The 23,180-nt window shown below is 40.1% G+C and overlaps 3 protein-coding genes across 4 annotated transcripts in view; 2 read left to right on the forward strand and 1 right to left on the reverse strand.

Moving 5' to 3' along the window:
• Positions 1-8,925, forward strand: part of LOC111659760 (inactive rhomboid protein 2) — a 29,685-nt gene extending 20,760 nt beyond the window's left edge. For both annotated transcript variants that reach the window (XM_023412788.2, XM_087175751.1), the window contains 5 exons: positions 135-229; positions 362-437; positions 519-619; positions 1,276-1,429; positions 6,363-8,925. In XM_023412788.2, the coding sequence (XP_023268556.1) occupies positions 135-229; positions 362-437; positions 519-619; positions 1,276-1,429; positions 6,363-6,794 (858 nt within the window). In that variant the 3' untranslated portion in view covers positions 6,795-8,925. The remainder of the gene's footprint in view (positions 1-134; positions 230-361; positions 438-518; positions 620-1,275; positions 1,430-6,362) is intronic.
• Positions 8,926-9,286: 361 nt separating this feature from the next.
• On the reverse strand, positions 9,287-13,761 carry aanat1 (arylalkylamine N-acetyltransferase 1). Its single transcript, XM_023412790.2, has 3 exons — positions 12,457-13,761; positions 11,795-11,949; positions 9,287-10,616 (listed from the first exon to the last, which is right to left on the reverse strand). The coding sequence occupies exons 1-3, from the start codon at positions 12,602-12,604 to the stop codon at positions 10,311-10,313; spliced, it is 609 nt and encodes a 202-aa protein (XP_023268558.1). The 5' UTR covers positions 12,605-13,761; the 3' UTR covers positions 9,287-10,310.
• A 1,411-nt stretch (positions 13,762-15,172) lies between these two features.
• The window catches only part of ube2o (ubiquitin-conjugating enzyme E2O), a 37,551-nt gene continuing 29,543 nt past the window's right edge, over positions 15,173-23,180 (forward strand). The window contains exon 1 of the mRNA XM_087175750.1: positions 15,173-15,604. Within this exon, the coding sequence (XP_087031876.1) occupies positions 15,173-15,604 (432 nt within the window). The remainder of the gene's footprint in view (positions 15,605-23,180) is intronic.

The following is a 23,180-nucleotide window of genomic DNA, read 5'->3' on the forward strand; positions in this document are numbered from 1 at the left end:
TCATTTTCTACATTTGCATCCACTTCTGCATTTATTCCCTTCAAAATATAATATATGTTTTAGGCATAAGAGATAAGATAGAGGCAAGTATTATTGTATGTCTGTGTTATTGCTCATTACTTGCCTTTCTCCAGGTGTGTACATATCCCAAGGAGTGGAACCAGACAGGTTACAGACACATGGACTGTAAGATCAAGGGACGGCCATGCTGCATAGGAACCAAGGGCAGGTGAGACACATTTTTGCTGTGTGTTGTTAACTGGATTCAAGGCCTGCAGATGTCACCTTTATCTACCCATTTACTATAATTGTGAGGTCATCTGGAGAAAATTATAATTATGTTTTGTTTGTCCTCCTGTAGATGTGAGATCGCCACCAGAGAGTATTGCACTTTCATGCATGGTTACTTTCATGAAGATGCCACACTCTGCTCCCAGGTAGCGTGTGTACATGTGTTTTGTGCGAGTGTGTGTTGGTGTGTTAGTATATTTCTGACCTCATGCATTACTCCTGCGCAGGTCCACTGTCTGGATGATGTGTGCGGGTTGCTGCCCTTCCTTAACCCTGATGTTCCAGATCAGTTCTATCGTCTCTGGCTCTCTCTCTTCCTCCATGCTGGGTATGCACCGCACCCCTCACAAACATCCTTAGACAAAGACTGAATTTCCAAGTACATATTTTGGAACAAATTTAGATGAGGCTCTTAATGTAATTAATTTGTTTATGTATTTATTTCCTTGTTTTTTTTTTTTTTGTTTCCTGTCACAGTGAAACTCTCATATTGCCATTGGCCATGAAAGAGCTGTTTCAGCTGAGTCAGCCAATCAAGTATAGATATAGCCACTACGGATGTAATGCTTCATAACTTGTAAATAGCACTGGTTTAATATGCAGTGTTTAAACTATTATGCTGAGTCAATGAGATGTTTAAATTATTTGAAAGATTGCAGAGTGAGCTTTCACCATGTCAGCATCCTTCAGGATTCAAACATAATGAAATATTTCTAAATGAGGCCCCAATGCTCGTGAGCTGTTCACTCACATGAGAGCTGTAATACTTAGTGCTAATACTAGGCACATGGAAAATCCCTCAGGCCTACTCTTAAAACAAGCAAACAGGCCCAGAGAGCTTAATGAAAAACTGCAAATATGCACAAAAATTTATATTTGATATAATGCACTGACTGAAATACCAGTAGACTGCACAGATATGTCATTTTTAGACGTGTGTGTCTGTGTGTGTCTGTGTGTGTGTGTGTGTGTGTGTGCATGCAGGCTTTTACACTGCGTGGTGTCAGTGGTGTTCCAGATGACCATACTGAGAGACCTTGAGAAGCTGGCAGGTTGGGTCCGCATCTCCATCATTTATATCCTCAGTGGAATTACTGGAAACCTCGCCTCTGCCCTGTTTCTGCCCTACAGAGCTGAGGTAAGCCTTTCACATAAATAGATGCACACGTGGACATGCACGCCATCAAAAGGAAAGACCTTATACAGGCTTTCTTTTCTTTTTGCAAAAGCAATTACAAAGTTGTTGGCCACATGATCTAGAAAGTGGAGCAGCATGAATGCACTGTTAGTAAAACGACATTTGCCAAAGGATCTAAAAAGATCAGTGGGAGAGTCCAGACAGCCCTCTCCTCTGTGAAGACCATTCTTAAAGGGGCCAAGCAGTGTCCCAAAACACAATGCGTAGAGCCCTGAATTTGATCAAATGGCACTAACATTTCAGCATTTTTCATTTCTGTAAATATGTCCTCTATTTATGTGATCGCAAAAATATCTAGCCTCACATACTAAGACTTTTAACACAATAGAAAATATTATCTTTTTTAATTATTTGTAGTTTTTTATGATTAGTATCTTTATTATAGAATTTATATATATATATATATATATATATATATTTTAAAAATTAGATCAGAGAAAAAAATGTCCCATGTGTGAGACATTTGCATTCGCAACTACTGAAGTTACTACCTGTACTACAGCAAGTGCATGAGTACAGGTCGTAAGCTCTGCGTATGCACAGTGACAAACACACATTCAGATGTTTGACAGTATGTAAACAGAATCTGTTATAATTGAGCATAGACACATTTAGAAACAAACATCTCTACATATGTTTTTTTCTACATATATAGAAAGAAAAATAAATCTAATAAACTCTCTAAACTTTGCAAGTCCAGTATCTGGAGGAGAACTTAAAAGGTAAAAAGCAACAGCTTTTCTTATAGATGAGTTAATAGTTTTTCTGTAAATCGCCAGCATGATTGTGTTACAGTAACCTTTGTCAGGATTCTCACTCACACTTTCACACTTTCACACAGTCAAATACACACATGTCATGCTGATCTGTGAGCTGGTCACATGTCTGGGGTATTAAGCTGTGAGAGAGAGTTGCAAGATTTGGTCTCCAAAATCTTTTAATATTCCTTGAATGAATTAAGGACCCGAAGCTGCCTCCCTCACCAAATTGTCAGGTTGTTGTTCTTGATGCACTGTTCTCTTTCCTTCTTCTCAACCACCACTGTAACTTTAATTTGTTTATCTGCTGTTTCATTCAGTGGCTTAGCTCAGCTTAGCTTAGCTCACTTACTGGAGGGGAGTTTCTCCTGCTGGGGATTATTAGAGCAGACCTGACTACCACATCTAGAGAGGTATAGAGGGGCACAGGGAACACCTCATGGCATTAACTGTGCAACTGAGTGGAGAAACTGAGCTCAAGCTGACAACAGATTATGAGACCACTTTACTATAGCTGAGTCATTCCTGTGAAGAGAGCAGTGCCATCCAACTTAGCATTAATGCACTAGTCATCAAACGGTGTTGGTTTTGAGTCTCAACATAAGAAACAAAAGACACAGAAAACATCAACAAAAAACTATGGTCTGCCTGAAAAGTATGGCCTTAAAGTTGCTCTGTTAGTAGCAACTCCTTTGAAATAAACAGTGGAAATGACCAATGGGATCATTGATATCCACCATTAAAAAGACAGAGTCAACGGTTGACACCTGTAGCATCTCACACAGCTGAGAATCAAAGAATAAATATATCGCAGTACCAACAACTGTGCTGTTGGTATATTAGCACATTAAATGAGAGCTATATGTACTTTTGATTATTTGTATGTATTAAAAAAGTATCTTAAGTTTAACATGAGTAAAAGACATGGACACTTATTATCTTTTGGGACTGGAGTTATTTGTTGTTATTTGTTAGTGCTAAAAAATCTTAATTTTTCAACCATAATTTTGGTCAAACAAATGAAAACTGCATATTTATGTTAACTGGCAACACTCTTTTTTTTTTTTCCATTTTAAAATATCCCTTTTATTATAGAAGTGAATTCATTTGTCATTTTGGATTAATAGACTAATTTATGGTGACACACCCTCATGCTCACACCTACAGGATATGTTTTATTTGCACATTGTTACCATAGTTAATCCACTCCGTAATGTCCTGTCCTGTGTCCTGTGCTGATGGAAAGTTGAAGAAATCCTCTTGGTTTACAAGATTGTGTGTGTGTGTGTGTCCAGTTTTTATGACATACTGTACATACTGGTAGAAAATAGAAGTATACACCAGTAGAGCCAATGTTATTTAAAGCATGGAACTATTTATTAGCCATAATTTCTGTAAGCACCATGAGCTTGAATATAGCCATCAATGCCTCTGTCCTTTTTTTGAATAACTAATTCATAGTGTAATGTTTGCAAAAAAAACAACCTGTTGATCTGTGCAAATAACTCAGTCTGTGAAAAGAACCCAGTCTGGATTACCTACTTTTTACTGGCATGTTTGTTTTTCTCATTGTGTCTGTAAAGCCCAATTTCCCCTTTAAGAGATTAGCCTAATGCCATTGTGCAGGCTAGCAAAGGCCTTTGCTACAGTACTTAGTGGATGGGATTATATTTTTTCTTTTAAACAAAGACAATTGTTGCAAAGCTTAGACTTGTCTGATGGTGCCTCCAGTCTAAACAGCTTTAGGAACACAAAAGTTTCATCCTGGCACACCTTTGAAAGAGTAACTCTTTCATATAATGGACAATATTAATAGATGAGTAAAAACGCTTAAGTGGATGATTGATATTACATCACTTAAAGCTTTTTAAATAAGTAATTTATGTATATAAAAAACAATTTACGGTGTTATGTTTGACTTCTGTATTCATGTATTGATGTCATCGAGACATCTGTCATCTTCTTCATGAGCTGACCTTAATTGCTCTCATCTGATATTTGCGTGGTGTGACATGAGGTGGTTCTCAGTATGACGTACCTTGACGTGTGAGCCAGAAATCCCACTTCCCAGCTCTCCTTAATACTGACCGGCTCGCAGGTCTTCACACACCAGGAATAACCAGAGGAAGCACATGCAAGGCACAACACAGGGCAGTCAAGCCACTTAAACAGGCGGTTTAAGTAGATTATCCTTTAACTGTTGAATTAAGGAGACCCTGTGGCTTGAGCATAAATGACTCAAACAACGGCTGTGACTGGAATAATAATTCACACAAGTAAAGCAGATATAAAGAATTGTAAAAGTACAGGAACTCAAGTTTACAGGTTACAGAAAGTTAAAGTCAGTTTCATCTGCTCTTAAATCTCAGTATTTGATTAAATGCTATCCGATGAAATGAATCAAATGTCTCTTGGTTTTATTTTGGTTTTCAAGGTCAGAGACTTTGTTCCACTTGACATTTTGATGCCAGAATGCATTAATAAAATCCAGACTACAGTACGTGCATGTGAACCGTGAAAGGGTTTTAAAAGGATGCAATGGAGAAAGTATTACACACATTTAAATATCTACACAGCCCCAAGACTTTAAATGTTGAGAGTTGTTTTTGAAGTTCAGATCCTTAAGATTGTACTTTAATGATGGTGGTCACCAGAAAGTATAAACTGAGATTAAACATGTCACTTCCCAATGGAATTAGGATGAGGACAGTCAGTCTGTCTGGGAATGCACTGGTTGGGAACATGTGAGCTGACAAGAGGCTCTGCTGATGACTTTGGTTCTCCCCAATGTCAGGGATAAACATTCACTGAAGTAAAAGTAGCAGCGCTATTAGGGAAAACTAAACCAACACTCCAATTAATTAATGACCATCAGTAAATCTTTACAAATGGGCTAGGTTACCAGAAGTGTCCTGCCCCTTCCTTCTGTTTTAATATTTTCCAGTCAGCCCATGGTGAGTGACAATAAGCGTGTTAGGAATGTGTCGGCCTGCGTGTCTGGGGCGTGTGGGTGGAGTGTTGTGCCATGCTCCTCTCTGTTTGTAGGAGTTTAATGTCTTCACAGATTAGCCATCTGCCTCTGACCGGGCCAAGCGTCCAAACTCAGCCTTGACGTCACTATAATCTGCTCACCTGCCTGACCCGGGGCTCGAACTGTCGTTCTACCCCAGAACTAGATCTAAAAGTAAAAGAGACTTTGTGCAATATAGTCTTGAGCAAGAGCAACATCTTCATCAAGCTTCATAAAAACGACGTAGCCACTGAGACAAACTGGTCCAAAATGTCCCCAAACCTGTAATCAATGTTATACTTCTGCTTTATTATCAATACAGTTTGTTTTTTAATCCAACATGCATTAATTAACAGTCAATACAGGATTAAGGCTTAAGTCTCTTAGTGATGGTCCCCATGATACAGTTTAAATAATTGTTACCTATAATCGTATGAACCTGTCGTCAAGATTTGATAATCGGGTTAAATCTCTCTGTGTGTCTGTGATAATCAGACTGAATCTGCCACTTTCACTTCACTGAACAAATCTTTCCACTAAAACATCACTTGTGTTTTCACTCACAATTTTTCTCTGTATCAGTGTGCAAACAACATTAGTACAACAAAAAAATGTAATCATGATTTGCTGCAGGGAAATTTGTTCTGTTCTTCATCAAAAGCATGATATAATACAATATTGATAATTTGAGGAACATAATCCCATGTGACACATTTAAACTCAAACCTATCTGTATAACCTCCATGGATAGCCCTTTATTATTTACCAAACAGGGGGAGTAGGTGTTCAGTGTTCAGAATACAACAACTCTGACAATTAACATAAAGATCACACAAAAGCTGTGCGTCACCAGTGAGAGGGATGTATGCATTTTATCTTCAAATCAGAGATGCTGCGTGTCAAGCATGTGTCCAGTGCTCAGTCATACATGTAATTCTTCTGTATAAGGTTTGTTAGTAGGTTTATAGAAGAACTCCATCAGCTTCTTATCGAGACTTAAACCATTTGGCCTTCCTTTGTGAAATTGGCTTTAATTAAATAAAATGAATTTAATAAAATCATGCGATAATGTGTAACTTATTTCTCTCTCGCTTTCACCCTCCAGGTGGGTCCAGCAGGGTCTCAGTTTGGTCTCCTGGCTTGCCTGTTTGTTGAGCTGTTTCAAGGTTGGCAGATGCTGGAGAAACCGTGGAAGGCCTTTATCAAACTGTTGGGCATCGTCCTCTTCCTCTTCATGTGTGGCCTGCTGCCGTGGATCGACAACATCGCCCACATCTTTGGTTTCCTCAGTGGCTTGTTGCTCTCCTTCGCCTTCCTGCCCTACGTCACTTTTGGGACTTTTGACATGTACCGGAAACGTATCCTCATTGTTGTCTCAATGGTGGCCTACACTGGGCTGTTCTCTTCCCTCATCGTTTGGTTTTATATTTACCCCATTAACTGGCATTGGCTGGAGCATCTCACCTGCCTGCCCTTCACAAACAAGTTCTGTGAAAAGTACGACATAGACCACGACATTAACGATGTGGTGCACTAGTCACAAGGCTCCTCATGATGTCTAAGATGACCACAGTGTCTGTGCTACTGATGCACTAGTTTCTAGCCAATGACCAGGTCTGTTGTTTCCAGATCAACTGGCCTTTCTAAGAACATGGCAATCATGTCTTTTATTCGTTCTTCAGACGACCTGGTCAAAGTCCACGTCAATGGAACTGGATAAGTCTCCTCTCATCAGCTTGCTGGTTTGCTTACTTCTGTAAAACTTTACTCAACCTTTTTAATCCTCTGTCAAGTCTGGCACTACCTAACATGTTAATTTGATAATGGGCTAGAAGATCCTTAGTATCAGAGGACAGAAAAGATACTCAGGATGTCAAAACTGCATTGAGCTGGTAGGACCTAAAGGAAAATCTCTACAGAACGACAGACTGGATCCTTCTGTTCATCAGTCTAAAGAAGCCAAATAAAAGAAGAAAACATGGGCCTCTCTGGCCTACAATCACCTTTCTCTTTAACTCTATTCACAGCAAGCAGCTGAGATGAAGTAAGACTGATGCATTAATGGGTCGTCAGGTATCCTGGCGCCCAGTGAACAGAGCTACATCAGATGCCTCCTATCAGTGATTCTTTTTTTCAGTAACAGGGTTTAACACTACAAAGTCTGCCGCTCAGTGCTGCTGCCTCTCCACGTTTAAAGTCATGAAATTCTTTCAAAGTAAAAGATCTTTGCTCTTTTGTACGTATGCACTGGCATGTCTATATTCTAAGTATTAACTGTGCAGCGGGAGTAATTATAGTGAAATATCAGTGGTCAACTAAGGCAAGATTTCTATCAAAAACCACGAGTTGCCTTAAACAGACTATGCCATTTTATAAAGATGCTCTGTTGTACTTTTGCATACAGCTTGTGATCAACTGACTGAATGATGATGACGGCCAACTTTCTGACCCTAACCTACCAAAGCAACTTCACATGCTGCTTATATTATGCATGTTGTTCTTCACAATCACTTAATTTTCTGTATGTCACTGCCACAAAGAGTTCTCAGACAAGCCCCATTGATAATGGCTATATTAGATCATGTGTGTACAGCAACGCATTGGTGCCTAAACCCTTTTCTAGATTTAGTCTGAAAAAAAAAAATCAAGCTAATATTTATTATTAATATATTATATATGAATATTATCTAAACAGGCATTTTGTTAGATCAAAGCAAGTTTTTGTACTGTACTATATTTTTTGACTCTGTGTCAGAATCACAAGATGTTTATGTTTGACCTGAGCCTTAATATGTTTGTGAAATGTACATACAAAAACAGTGCAAGACGGATGATTTTAAACTTTTATGGTGCCACAGACATTGGAAACCTTGTCTCAGACAGACACATTCAGACTTAATGTGGAAATTTTTTTTGTCTCCTATATTTAAAAAAATGTTTTTTTGGGTTGTGGTCCATGACCCGCAGTACGTTGTTGCTGTTCTCGTGGGTCCCTGACAATGTGACAAGTATAATAATATGATTTCAGACGGCTTTGACACCTGAAGTGAAACATTTCTCACGTCCCTGGCTTTAAACGTTATCTTGTTGTGGAGGATTCTGGCATGTGTTGACCCCAGCTGTTAGGAAAGCCACGGTCTTGACTTGTGCGGAGGATTATGTGAATTACTAAATGAGATTATGTGAGTCAGTCTTAAGGTCTGACTCACTGATCACCGGGTGTTTTTGAAAACACGATAAAAAATAGAATAGGTTCTTGTTGGACAATTTAAATATTTTAACCAGTTTCAACACCACGCCGTTTCAGTGGTGAAGGTCTTCTGTTTCAAGCCATAGGACTAGGTAAATGGGCAACGTCTGACAATGACATCCACCTCTTCTTTGGAAAACCTCTTTTCTGTGCCTTTTGACATGTGAGTTGTTCTTTGTTTGATCTGAACCACAACAACCCACATTTTCAATCATGACAATACACAGCAGTTACACTACTGTGTCTGCATTGGGACCAAATCATTTCAACCTTTTTTCTATTTAATGGAATTAAAAGGGAAAGTTTAAAAAAATTTCAGGCCATGGTTAAGGTTCTGTTCTGTTTGCTTCCGATTTATATGTGAAAATCTATGTGTGCTAAAGCAGTCATGTCCAAATAAATGTCACTCTAGTAATAATGACGTATGTGTGTCTATATCTGAACACTGATTTGAGCTCATTTCTGGCATCACAGCTCATTATGTGATGCCATTCTCTATATTCTCTATACTTTTGAAACCATACCTGTGAGAGCTTTGACCCTAAAAGAGAACTTAAGTGACTGCAAATTATGTGTTTATGAATCTAATGTAATGTGAAAATGAAAGAACCTGTATACCATACTTCTTATCACTAACATAAATATTAAGATCATGAAATATGATTGAAAGCTGCAGAACAACTACTAAATGGTTCTTGTGGTGAGATGTGTTTTCTCAACTACTGTAATAGCCACTGTATTGCTAATAGATTGTGAATGAAAAGACCTTAAAGCAGACATGCAAGAAAATAAAATCTTTATTATTTTAAGAACAAAACATTATATAAAAAACATATTTGTCTTGATTCAAGACTTCTGGGAGGCAAAGGTGGTGACTGTCAAGGGAGAAGGTGAGAGGAAACTATCAAGGAGAGATTTTAAATGCACCTATATTTAGGATTTTTAAATATATTGATTGTATAAGGGATTTTATGTGTACATACAATACTCAGTTTTATTATTTAGACGACATTAAAATACATGATAAACTGTACAACCCTTATAAACTGTTGGAACATGTTGACAGTGCCACTGATGGAGGGGAACAGAGTCACTTAACTTCTTAGTGTCACACTGTTCAAGTCGATACATTCACTCATTATCTGACGGTCATCTGCTGAAATCTCTCCTTTGTAGATGATTTGACTCCATGGTCAAGGTTAACAGTTTAGTTTGGCATGTTACTGTGTAGTTGTATCATTACTACAGCTGTACATACTGGCATACTGTTCGTACAAAACTATAATGAATACATTTACAATGGATATATACTGGTTTTATCTGTTAGACTGTTTAAATAACAAGTATAAAAAGAGGACAAAGAAGGAAACAAGGCAGCTGCGTTCTATTGAATATGATCATAAATGTCCAGCATTTATCATAATAAAATAGTTTCATACAAAAAACAAACTGAAATTTGGGCTTATATTCTCTCAGGTCTTTGCTCTAATGATTTGGTTTTTATATTCTAAACACACTAAAATGCAAATCAAGATTTTTTTTTTTTCTTAGTATCTGACAACTTTTCCAAACAGATGTTGTTGGCAGCTGGATGGCAGCTCTTTGTTTTCAGCTCTCTGCAGACTCACAGTCCAAACACACACCACAGCGTCTGCTGAGCAAAAATGTCACTCACAGTGATGATCACTGCTCACGAACAGCAAAGCTGCTCAGACCTCCCCTCATCCTGTTTCTGAGGAGGTTGGAGTCCCACCACAACCACCACTGATAACTAGGGCGAATACACATGAAGTCCCTCTGTCCTCACCAACCACTGTTACGACGCATGAAGGCGTGGCCCCTAACCGGGTAGAACATCTCGATGAAAGTGAGGGGCCCCACAGCGATGTCACTGGGTCCCTGCACCTTGAAACCCGACTTCTGGTAGAAGGGAACGAGGAAGTCTTCACACATGAGCACTGTGCGGCGGACGTAGGGCAGGCACCTGAGGTACTGCAGGTAGCGCCACATCAGGATGGAGCCTTTGCCCTGCTGGCGGAAGGTCCGGTGGACAGCCAGGACGTGGATGTGGACGGTGGTCCCGTGAGGCTTATGGAGAGTCAGGGCGTCCTGGGAAACAGAAAGAGAGCAGAGCTGTAAGATCAGGTAAATATTTTATTGTTGAGTGGCCTGTTGGGTGTAAACAGAAATGTTTAAAGCTGCACCACAAAACTGCTAATGACACATTTTAAATAAAAATACACTTGAAACCAAAAGGACAAAAGACTGAAAAGGTCCATGCTGTTGTTTGGGCAGTGATGGAGGACGTGTTTTACTTTAGCAAAAGTAAACGTGCAGATGGATTATCAACACATTGAAGTATCAAAAGTAAAAGTACTCATTCTGCAGCTTAACAGCCGCTGTCAGTGTTATAGTATTTTATACTACATTTCTGAATTATCATTGAAATAATCTGAACTACTTCATATACTGTTAGATAGTGACGTCTGTACTGATACTAAGTTTTGTTTGTAAATGTTTTTTGTTACCACCTGCTGTTTGGGAGACTGTATTCCAGTCTTAAAGGGAAACCATGTAACTTCTAAAAGCAGAAATAACATATTCTTCCTCTTACAAGATAAAAGTTGAGTTCATAAGCAATAAAACACGCATTTACTTATTTCAATACACACAGGGATCTTTATGCTACAGCATAACTTGGTCTGGTATGACCACTTGCTACTGGTAGTGATAACTGAGTCTAATAACTGAGGCTCCCTGAGTAAGTGATAAGTAAGTAAGTAAGTGAGTTTGCTGACTTTGTGATTTGACTCTATTGACACTGTTGTTACACTACATTTGAACAGTCTCTGTTTTCCAGTCGCCGCTGTTCAGCAAAAGTTAAATGGGATCCCTTGAAGCTCTGATTCATCACTTCTGGTGGGAAGTCAAGTGTTTGTACCACCACCAGAATCACATTTGAGCAAATTGAATGCCAGTGGGAGCAGGATGTTCTTCTCCTGTGTATTGTGGGTTTGTGATTTAGAGTCTGATCTAATCTCTGAGCTTCAAGGATCCATCAGAAACCTGGTAAAGTACTGGGGGAGGATTTCATTTTTAAGAAACTTCAGACAAATATCTTGTAGGATCTGTGTGACATTTACCCTCATTGACTGAATTTCTGAACATGTTCAACCATAAATATGCACTTTAAACATATTCTGTTAATCTCTTTTGTCTTGCATTTTCCTTGCCAGTCAGCCTGTGTGAGGTAAATCGCTGTCCAGGTGTCCTCCGCTCGGTCTTACCATGGTAAGCCTCTCCTGGTCCCACAGTGAGCCGATGATGAAAGCCACCAGACGTCCTTCCTCAAACCAGCCAAGAGACAGCTCGGGACACAGGGTGAGGAAGTGACGCACCTCGTCCAGGTGGAGAGGACACTCACCGGACACTGAGATGAAGGCTGTGTGGAGGGGGAGGAGGAGTGTGATCACAATCAGAACTTATACACTGAGGAGCCTGGAAGTGAGCAGGATGTTTCCTACTGTACTGACTGTCAAATATATGGAAATGTGAAGGATATAGTTTACAGCCAGGGATGTTATTAAGGTTAAAGGCACCTGAACTTATCACCTTTGCATAAGGGAAAGAGTTAAATCATCATATTAGTCACCACAGTAACACACCATAAGTAAATGTAAAGAAATAGTAATTGGAAAAGAGAAAAACAATGGACTCTATTTTGCCCATTAGTATCAATGAGTTGAAGTTATGTTTTTTTTTTTTTTAACCAAATTTGAGCTGAAGCTGTTGTTACATGAAACTGATTAATTATTGAATTCCCACGTTTCCCCTGTACAAGAAAGAAAACGTCCCTGTGCGCGTAGGGAACACCTGTCCCGAAGTACTTAACAAAACCATAGCAAGTGATATATAATTCAGCAAAGTTGAGTACAAAGAGTCTGCTTACCCTCTCTCTCAATCTCAAACACGCTTATTGCGTCCTCTGGGCTGAGGGAGCGGAACTCGCTGGCCGGCAGCGTGTGGCGGCGGCCCCGGGGCACCGGAGAGCGCATGTGGACGGGTTTCATGAACGGCACTGCGCTCACCACCGACATGGTCTTATTTTCTCACCGAACGAGCTAAAATGAAGCAAAGGTTGGCTGCTGCGCTGAGATATGACTGTCTTTTTACTTTCTGCTGGTCTCTCCTTTATGACGAGCGTCTGGTCCGTGCGTAACAGGTTTGCTCATGAAGACTGAGCGGAGAGTGGTGCACAATCAGTATTTATACCCTCGGTGCGCATTGGGTGTCGGTGATAATCCTGAAGCGAGCTGGATGACCAAACCCTCCGCTCCCAGTAAGTAAGTTGAACAACAATAAACATATTTAGTTAGGGTCAGGCGGGATAATCGTGTGTTGAGAATTATCCTCGTCATGCCACCATTAGACCCGCAGCAGATTTAGATTTTACTGATCATGTGTTCCCATAACAACATGTTACCAAGTTATTACCACGAGTAATTCCAGGTGTAACATCCAGTAAAGTGACTCACCTGGGTGACAGAGTGGGCGATGGTCTGGTTGAGCTACTCTGATTGGTAAACCGTTGTAATGCCATTGTCAGTTAAGGCTGTTACACTGAACAGACTGGGTGCTCTCTGCTGGTGTTTATCTGGGCCATCTTAAGGACTCGACTTACTACTCTTCATGTGATTTCTCTGAAGGAGACTTTCCATTGTTCCTTTAATTCCAGTCCACGATTTTTCCACGCTTTATTTTCCAGATCTGTAAGAGGATTACAGGATGTGTAGGATTTGTTTGTCACCTCTCTTTAAATTAGCTATGTTGACAATTTCAGAATCACATTTTGTTTAATGGAAAGTTGTTGATCTCTATAACCAACCTATGTTTCCCCCTCAGTATGTAACCTACTTCTTATGATCTGGCAGCAGATCCAAACGATTCACTGCATTTCTTATATGTAAGATAGAATTTAGGAGGAATGGTCCAGTTAACACAAACTGACACAAGGAGCAGGTGAACTCCTTGTCACAAGACTGGGAATAATCTCCATCTCCACTTAAACCCTGAGCTTAAATTGTGTAAAGCTTTTCCTGGTGCACATTTTTATATTCCTGAATATGAGAAGGTTTTGGTATTTTGGGGATCAAGGTTTTCCCAATAAGTTTCATCTGTTTCCCTGAAGAAATGGAAGTTGTGGTCATATACAGTAAACACAAGTCCAAGTTAAAGACAAAAGAAAAACAATATATATATTCTGGCTTTTGAAGTCATGCCTTACACAAAGGAACCAAAAGTACAAACACATTTATTGCTTTACTTTACTAGGGCTTTACTTTTTTTTTTTTTTACATCAGACACTTCATTCAAGACATAAATCTTGCAATCATTGGGAAAACCCTTCTTTTTCAAACTGTAAAACACACCTGAATTTGGCACCACCCACATACAGACCTGAAAACACTTATGAAGAAATTGAACACCACTCAGTCTGAGCCTTAGCGCTACATATAGACCTCAGGTAAGCTTCTGTGAGAACTTTGCGAACATGGAAGCAATGAGAGGAAGAGGAAGACAATAGAAGGAAACATATTTCAGATGACATTAGGGCCAGTTTGGTGGATCATGTCATAAATCATGGCCTGACAATGAGGGAGGCTGGGCAGAGGGTACAGCCCAACCTCAGTCGCTACACGGTAGCAGCTGTGCAGGTTTCCATTTGAGAGGAGAAGTGTTACTGTGACAAATGTAATGACATAATTATCTGTTTTCTGAATATTTTCTATTTTTATGTCGTGTGATGCCTGTATAACAAAATTAAAAAAGATATACAAATTTGTAAAGACAGCAGTGGGTCCAGTTCATCAGTGTGTTGTTGCTGCTTTGAAGAGTACTTCAAATGGTGCATGTGTGTATCATATTGTGAAAGAGGATTGTCAGGTTTTTATTGCAGTTTCATTTTGACATAGAATAGAATCTATGAATTCTTGAAATAGAATTTATTACCTCAAAACCTACAGTTTTCAATTTATAATGCCACATGGATAATGAGATATGAAATATATTCTATTGCTAAACTCATCATCTTATAGAAAGCGATTTCCCTATTTCATTTTCCTCAAGAATTAAACGTCCACGTAAGACACCTGTTTTCAGTCTCCACCACACAAGGTGTTTTTGAGTGGAAAGATAAAAGAACAAATAATAAGAATGAACTTGTACATTGTTATTATTATTACTTATTATTGTCTTTGGTTTGATGTTTATATATATATATATATGATACTCTTCACGACAAACACTGTCACTGTTGGGGAGATTAACTTACTATTAAGTCTGAGATTTACACGAAAACACAAAGAATTGATTCAAATCTTGTAATTTGTCTTTCTTCAGAATTATCACAGATTTATTGAACATAAATTCCCGTATACCTGTCCAGAAGTTACCTGAACAGATTGTGGGTCACGCTGCCGCTCAGTGGTTTGATTGGGTACTGCCTGATGACGCTCCTACACTGCGCTAGTTACGTACAGCGCCGTTGCTGGTTATGCAGCTCTCCGTGGCGACGTAAACACGTGCACTTCGCTGCTTCCAGGTTACAGTTTTTTCATTCCACCGTCATCCTCGCGCTCCAGCATCACTCCCTGACAACAGCAGCGATGGCGGAGCCCGTAGCATCGGATGCGGCAGCAGCGGCAGCATCCCCGAGCCCGGGCCTCTCTCCCGCAGCCAGCCCGGGCTCAGAGCCTCCATCCATGGCTCTCTCTCCTACAGCGGATGGCTCCCAGCGGCTACTTTTCTCTCACGACCTGGTCTCCGGGCGGTATCGAGGCTCAGTTCGGTTTGGCCTCGTACGGATGATCCATGGCGAGGAGGATTTTAACTCAGACTCGGACCTCGACGATGGCGGAGGGAGACGCGGTGGCGGTGGTGGAGGAGGAGGTGGAGGAGGAGGAGGCAGTGGTGGACGAAACCCGTGCGGTTCGGACACTGAGAGCGCTGTGGACACCCCGAGTCGGCCTCTCGGTAGGGGATTTGTCCGCGTCCAGTGGTACCCTGAAGGAGGAAAGCAGGACATCAGGGAGACAAAGGTACCACACCGCAGCTAGTGTGTGAACTGTTTACACTGTGAAGGCTGCACTGTTTCCACTACCTGTTGTGGTTTTTTGAGGTGATAAGTCGATTGGCTAGCTACTCGGCGATCAGGTTCACCTAATCCGTCTGCCTTAAAACGCATAACCCAGCTCGCTAACTGGCTAGCATTCAAGCCCACATGCTAACTAGCAGTTTAGCTCATAGCCTCATGTCACTCAGCTGGTGCTGCCAGGCTAATCAGACTCGTCCCACCTGACTGCATCCAGCTTCTTACATCAGATATACCCGCATGACTGGCCAGGTAGCTGCTTTCTGTCTGCACTATGGGTGTTACTACAGGCGTTGGCAGGTTCAGGTCCCTGCTAGCAACCTTATACCTTTTGATTAGCTCATCTTTGACTTAGTCAAGTTCCTCAGCTGGGTGTGACTTGGCCTGAGACCAATCATTGTCAAAGACTTTATATGACAGAATAACTTCTGTTTATTTACATAACATATCATACCTGCCTGCATCCTATATTAAACCAGTCTGACCCGTCATCATAGTAACAGTGCTGGACACGAGGCGTAGAAAGTGCTCATCTGATTCGGTGATAAGTTGCGATCTGTTAGGCTTTCCATTAATGTCTGCAAATAATTCACAGCTGAAATCAGTCTTCAACACATTTTAGCAGAAAATTCATTAGCAGATATTTTTCATGTGTAAATGACAAACATTTGCTGGTTCCAGTTTAGATGAGAAGATGAACATTTGCTGCTTTTCTCTGTTGAATATCATTATCAATAGACTATATTTATTTAGTCTATTGATAATATTTACTATATTTGTTTATGTTGATCAGATGAAACAAGACATTTGAATGCTTAAAGTTAGTTGAAGCTATAATGCACTAATTTCTGAACTCTGCCCCAATTTCATTATTTTATCATTTCTAGAGAGGATTATTTTCATTATTGATTAATCATTTGGTTAAAATGTCGAAAATTACCAAAGCCTTAGGTGGCACCTACAACCTAACCCTGTTTTGTCCAACCAACAGTCCAAAACTGAACATATTAATCTAATTATCATATAAGACTCACAAACAAAGTAATGTCGATTACCGCAGCTTCTCAGGCCACAGATGTAGCACTTTACTTTGGTCACAAACCCATTGTTTTGCCAGTGCAAGTTTGGCAACTTTGATGAATTAACATCAAACATGAAAGGTACATATGATAGTATAAGTAAGAGTGTATAGAGTGTATAATTACTGGTAAAACCATCATCACATGCCTTGTTCCACTTAGAGACACGGTTGGCTGTACATTGTTGTTCCTGAGCGTTTCATTGAGCATGTTTTTCATTCTACAGCTGAATAATAAATGTAACTGTAATTGGGGAAGAAATGTGAAACTTGCTGACATGCAAATTCTCTAGCGCTTCTCTAGATTTCTCCTGGGCTTTGTGGAAAAGGGTCACAGAGTTTAGAGGAGGACTGGTCTGGAACAAGCTCATAGAAGCTCATTTTAGAGACACAGGATGAGACCAGAAGAAGCCTGTTTTAGGGACCAATGTTACCTTGCTTTGTCCTCTTGACTCAATGAGTAAAGTTCTGGCCAGAGCAGCATTCAACCTTTGTCACAACAAAGACACTGTAAAACAATGACACCAATGTTTACACCCCACGTGGACTGCTAATGCTGTGTCATTACTAGTTTGTGTCCCTAAAGGATCTAGTGTGTGCTAGTGTGCAAGTGTATGGAGTTCACTCTGTGGTATTGTTTATGTAGTTTTGTTGTGGTGTCTGGGTGTGTACAACAATGTGATTTGTTGTATGCGTATCTGTGTACACCACATGTCATGGCTTCGTCTTAGATGTGAGAGCATGGTGAAGATCCTATCAATTATTCATCATTACTTCCTGCAGTATGCAAAGTTGCATATCTTCAACATGATATTTCTACCTAATTTTGAGTTGTATTTATTATGCAGGCGGCATCTCAGCTAAAATGTTTTCTTTCTCAGGAGTGATAAATGGAGAGAAAACTGATGCTTAAAATCTGCTTCACTTTCTCTAGAGATTAATAAAACCTTTTTTTTTTTTTTTTTGGATTTTCACAGAGAAAGCTGGGATGTTGGTAGGACTTTAGCAGCAGTCATTAGGTGTAAATTATAAATGATTCAAGATGATTGGTTTAATATTCATAATTTCTTTCTTGCTTCGTCATATTGCGTGGAAATTGAGCCGAGTGAGTTCCTTTGCTGTTAACATTTGATCGTTTTACCTCATTTCATTTTCTTTGTCTTCTTGCTTAAAGAAGGAGGTGGCACCATAGTGATTCATGAACAAACACGTTTAACCTTTGTTTTTCATAACAACCTGGAATGTGCACCAGTTTTATTACAAACAGAATTATACTAAACAGAGTAGCCAGCTTAAAGACGATGCATAATGCTATACTGATCCTGATTGCATTATTTTTGGGCAAGCTGATACAAAAGCCGCATGACCAAATGTGGCTGTTGGTGAAGTTTATCTGCATCTTGCAGGCTCCATAAAAACATTTACATCAATTCAGCACATGGCTACAACACAGGACACACCCCCACTGGAGATGTCTGTGTTAGGAACTCGGACAACAACACAAAAGGCAGTGCAAATTATGCTAGTGTTGCACAATACTATATGTTGTGAAAAAATTGTAATGTAAAATCCCATGACAGTCTTCACTAAGTGAAAAATGTTGCTAAATAAGCAGTTACTTACGTAGAAGCAACTTCCTGTTTAAAGAAATGAAATACTGCCTTGGCAAGATGAGAGAATAATTATTCCCTATTTTTCAGTAAACATGTAGCTCACCACTGATTCTGAAAATGTTTTTGTAACAATCGAGGCCAATGGTGGCCATTTTAAATACCTTGCTATCACACTGGCTTTGCTCGCTGCATTAGCAATTTAATTTATATCAACAAGGGTAGACAAACTATACACTATAAACTACATCCCCATCTACAACACCCCTCTACAACAGTTTCAACACAAGAACGTGACAGCCTTCATATTCACTGTTATGTGTACAAGCAATTGAATGTATATCAATATAATCAGAGTTATAATAAAGTTTATGTGTATAGCACCTTTCAAAAAGTACTCAACACATAATATTGCTAATCACACTTTGATAGAGGCTTTGAACTATATCGCTCACTCCAGCATCTGTGTAAGTACAATGTATTTAAGTTTCTTTTAAAGACTCCCCTTTATGTACAGAGACACGAGGGAAATTACAATTATACTGTTGTTTCTGTACATTTTGAGCTGTTGCATAATTAAACGCACAGGTACACACAACACACACAATGTTGGTGTGTCATGTTGTTAGATAGAGCAAAGTACTGTACTGTCAGTGCACTGGCTGTATGTAGTGAATTAACTGCAGAACTGCTTCCAAAATTAGATTTGCACAAGTTAACCACTTTGGATTAAGCTTAATGTAGCTGCTCCAGCTGTTGACTGTTGTCACTTTCTGGGTGAATCCTTAAATCTTTGTCACCGACTCTCAGCCTAGTTTGTATTAGCAACCTCCAAAGATGGGTAGGGTGAAGTTACACCAGAAGCCGCGAAACGGGAACATGTGTGCATCTCACTACTTCACTCTAACACACATTTTTTCTCCCTTCGAAAACTTGATTAGAATGAGAGATGGGGCTTCGATCTGCATCTCAGTGCAGGTATGAACAGGGATACATCAGTTATTGTCAGCTGCACTGCTTGCACTTTAACTGGTTTAGTGGTAAGTCAATCAGGAACACGGTATGTACAGTCTGGTATTCTTGGAGTATACTGCTTTATTGTCTGATATTGGATGGTGTAGTCACTGTTTGTCCCCTTTTTTTTTTTTTGGACACCGTATAACTGTCACCTTCAGTGATATGATTCTGTTGCAAAAGTACACAAGGCCAGATGCTCTGATCGGAGCTTTCTGTGTGTTTTTAATAAGACGGTAATAGATACATAATCCTGTAAGGACAAAGATAAGGACGCTGCCTCTGCATCGTCATTGATTGTGGAACAAGATAATTATTTTCCTCACTGATTTTAACTACTTACACTAGGTGCAAATTACTAGAAGGGCCAATGCTGTTCTTGACTCCACGGATCTCAATTTCCACCTTGTACTATAAAAGAACTACTAAAGAGTTAAGACATGAATTAAATAACTGCAGTATGTTTTATTGGATATATTTTGTAGGTCCTTCCAAGGATCATGTGAAGAAATGCCTAAAAGGTAAGAACAGATTCAACATCAGATGAGTAGACTAAAAGGACATTTGATTGCTAAAGGTATTGATGTAGAGGTGTTGAACTGTTCTTTAACATGCATCATGTGTAGCCCAGGATTTTTTGTATTTCTGTGCATTGCAATGCTTTGGTTGCCATGGCACCCGATTTGATTTTTTTCCCCCGTCTTGTGGTTTTAGGTTCATTTTCATTGATTTCTTTTATTTATTTATTTATTTATACATTTTTTGGAAGGTAATGATTTTGCTAATAATATCATTTTTTAAATTAAAATCTAAAACTTTTGTGATTTGAAGGATAACATGCAATTTTTTTAACCCTCTTTAAGCATCAAAAACCAGAATACTGACTTTAACAATATGCTTTGTGTCAATGGCTTTTTTTGGGCCTGCTTCAGTCTCCAGTCAGCATTACCAAACGCAGAGAGCCCTGTTGCTGCAGCACAACCTTGAAATTTCCACGCACAGAAGTGCACTGCAGTAGGTACATAGTGGTGGGACGCACCAAGGGAGCAGCAGTGCAGCAAGTGCCTTAGATGTCTGGCTTTATCAGTCATTGGGTAGCGCAAACCCTCATCAACACGCTGCCAAGAACTCGTGTGTATGGTATGACGATGCGTCAATTCTCATTTGCTGAGCTGTTGAGGTGGATGTCGGGGAAGAGAGGTCGAGGTGAGCTGTGACGCCCTGGGAGCAACAGCTCTGTGACTGTTGGGGTGGAGCAGCTGGAGGGGTGGAGGAGGGGGCTGGTGTTGTAATAATGATGACAGGGAGGGTGCAGCAGGACAGACTACTGCTGACTCTCCTGCAGAGAGAGAGAGGGTGAAGAGCAAGTAGTAGAGGGGAAGAGGGACAAACAACTTTAAAGTGGATGGAAAAGATGGGAGAACAGGTGCTGAATACCCATGAGAAGTGTTACATGGGTGTCAAAACCGTAAGGAGAAAGTAAAATGAAATGAAACAGCAACAGTTTGGTACCAGATGGCTGTTATGATAATGTGTAGACTCTCAGTCCTTGAAATGCTAAGGTCCCACCTTCTGCTCTCTAATCCATTTCAATTTCCCAGCCCCTTGTGGCGTGCTGTCGTAGGATGAAATCATAGCTTTGCTGCTCTGCCCTGTTACAGTGCCCTCAAGTTTACAGTACTAAAGCTGCGCTTTCCCAAATACTGCCACCATCAGACTGATTTTATTTGTGTTTATTTAATTCCCATGGCTGCCTGCAGATTCTTGACCCCATTGTCAGTTTTGAAAAAAAACATGACTAGGCCAAAACCTAGTAGATGGCTGGGCCGCGTCGCAGGCCATTTGCATTCTGTCTGGTGTCAGCCGGTTTCAGCCCTTTTATCTGTTTGCATCTCTCCTACTCTCTGTGCTCACAGATACAGTATTTTAATATGGTTGAATTTCCAATAAAGTTCTGTCTCATGTCTTTCTAATTCTTTTGTCAGAAAACAGAACATGTATAAAATAGTGACTGTAACGCAGCCCAGTAAGACTACATGTTAACTTCCAAGCCATTTCCAGGCTGCTGCTGCTCAAATCCAGATTTTATAACCACAACATTGTCTGACTAAATCACCAAACACATAAGTTAAAGATAAAGACTGTGCTGTGATTTGTCACTCTGAGAAAATTAGAAGTGACAGAACACTAGGGTGTTTTAACTCCGTTCTCTTTATGGTCCACTTCAGCTCTGATGAAGCCTCAGTCCTCTTTCTGTTAACACTATAGTTCCTCTGGTGCTTCTGTTCGTAGTAGACAGTTGCCGTTTAATGTGTTTGTTCTGTATATGGAGAAGTACAGTAATTATTTCGTTGGAACAAACATCCTTGTCCAACAGTCTTGCTGCCGTTACAAGCAGCTATGGTTCCTTCTATATGTTTTTTCAAGCATCCAAGTGCAATAACATTTGATCTGTCTATGGCAGGGATAAAATACAATGGCTTTATGTTCACAGTGCACAGGTTAAGCAGAGGCGGTCTCAGTGAACCGAACTGTTAACTTCAAAGGGTTAGGTTAGGGTTCACGTGTTGGCAACACTGAAGGCTGTAAAACACCACCCTAATAGAAACTGTTTACGCCAATTGATTTTTGAAAGAGCAACAGCCAATGGGGAACCTCCAACTCTGTCTCGTGGCATTTGGCTGACCAATGGTGGAATCAATCACTCAGTCAGTTACATTCGCGATTATAGGGCTGGCCCTGCTGTTGAGGTCCAGCCAAAGTGCTGATAGCCCCTATTTTGGTTTTAGAGACACCACCTGCTCAACCAGTCTGGTTTTAAAAGCAACCAGAGTGAGGGAAGCTTTTCTGTACAGCTCAGTAGACCAGACACAGTACAGCATATAGCCAAAGAAAAGATGAGGTTCTTTAAAAAGGTGACGTTGCAGAAGGTTTATATGTGTTGTTGTATGACTCCTACACCCTCCCCCCTGTAACCTTAGCATGGAAATGCATGATGTCATATTTCACCTATCAATCTCTTTGGCGCTTGGCTTTATTTCCACTGGGGGAAAATCTTTGTGAAGTCAAACAGTTCTACATTTATTGCTTCTGTAAAAGTGAAAATGGTCATTCTGCACTGCGCATTGTTTGCAAAGGCAGTCAGTCACATTTCCTGACTTCAAGGTTCCCTGTTGATAATATTTTGGAAACTCTAAATTAAATACAAGTGGTAGGAAGAGAGAGAGAAAGAGCACTGCAGGTGCTTGATGCTCTGACGGCAGGGTGACTCCCATCTGTCAGCTTGGTCCTGCCCCCTACACATGTCCATCCAACTGCAGATGTCTGGTCACAGCCTCATTGACCTACAGAATAGAAACATTTCTGTCCTACAAGGGTTGTCTGCTGAATTACATTCAAGTCGCTTCACTACACAGATTTCTTTCAGCATCCTCTGCTACCATGCATCTTCAGATTATGATCACAGAAATGGTTTTCACTCCTCCCCAGCCCTCGGCTCTTCCAAAAGCATTTTAGCTGCAAGATTACTAAGCACTTGGAAAGAGATCATCTTACTGCTAAAATGCTTCTAACACACAAGGCCAAAATTTGTTTTTGTAGAATTACTGATTCTTCTGCCACACAGTTGGAGGCATGGAGTTTGACCCAAAGAAGTGTCTTTTTAAGAATAATATTACAAAGACTAAACTGAAATACCTTCTGACTCCAGTCATATATTCTCACCCTGATCAAGTTATAGATTCATGTTTTGTGTATGGTGTGAAGTGGCTACAGCAGTTCCCCACTGATCAGACTAGAGTAATTACATTAGTGATTTCTGT

The sequence above is a fragment of the Seriola lalandi genome, unplaced genomic scaffold, assembly GCF_002814215.2.
Source record: "Seriola lalandi dorsalis isolate HSWRI2012SDOR001 ecotype SW California unplaced genomic scaffold, Sedor1 jcf7180002054487, whole genome shotgun sequence".
Classification (NCBI taxonomy): Eukaryota; Metazoa; Chordata; class Actinopteri; order Carangiformes; family Carangidae; genus Seriola; species Seriola lalandi.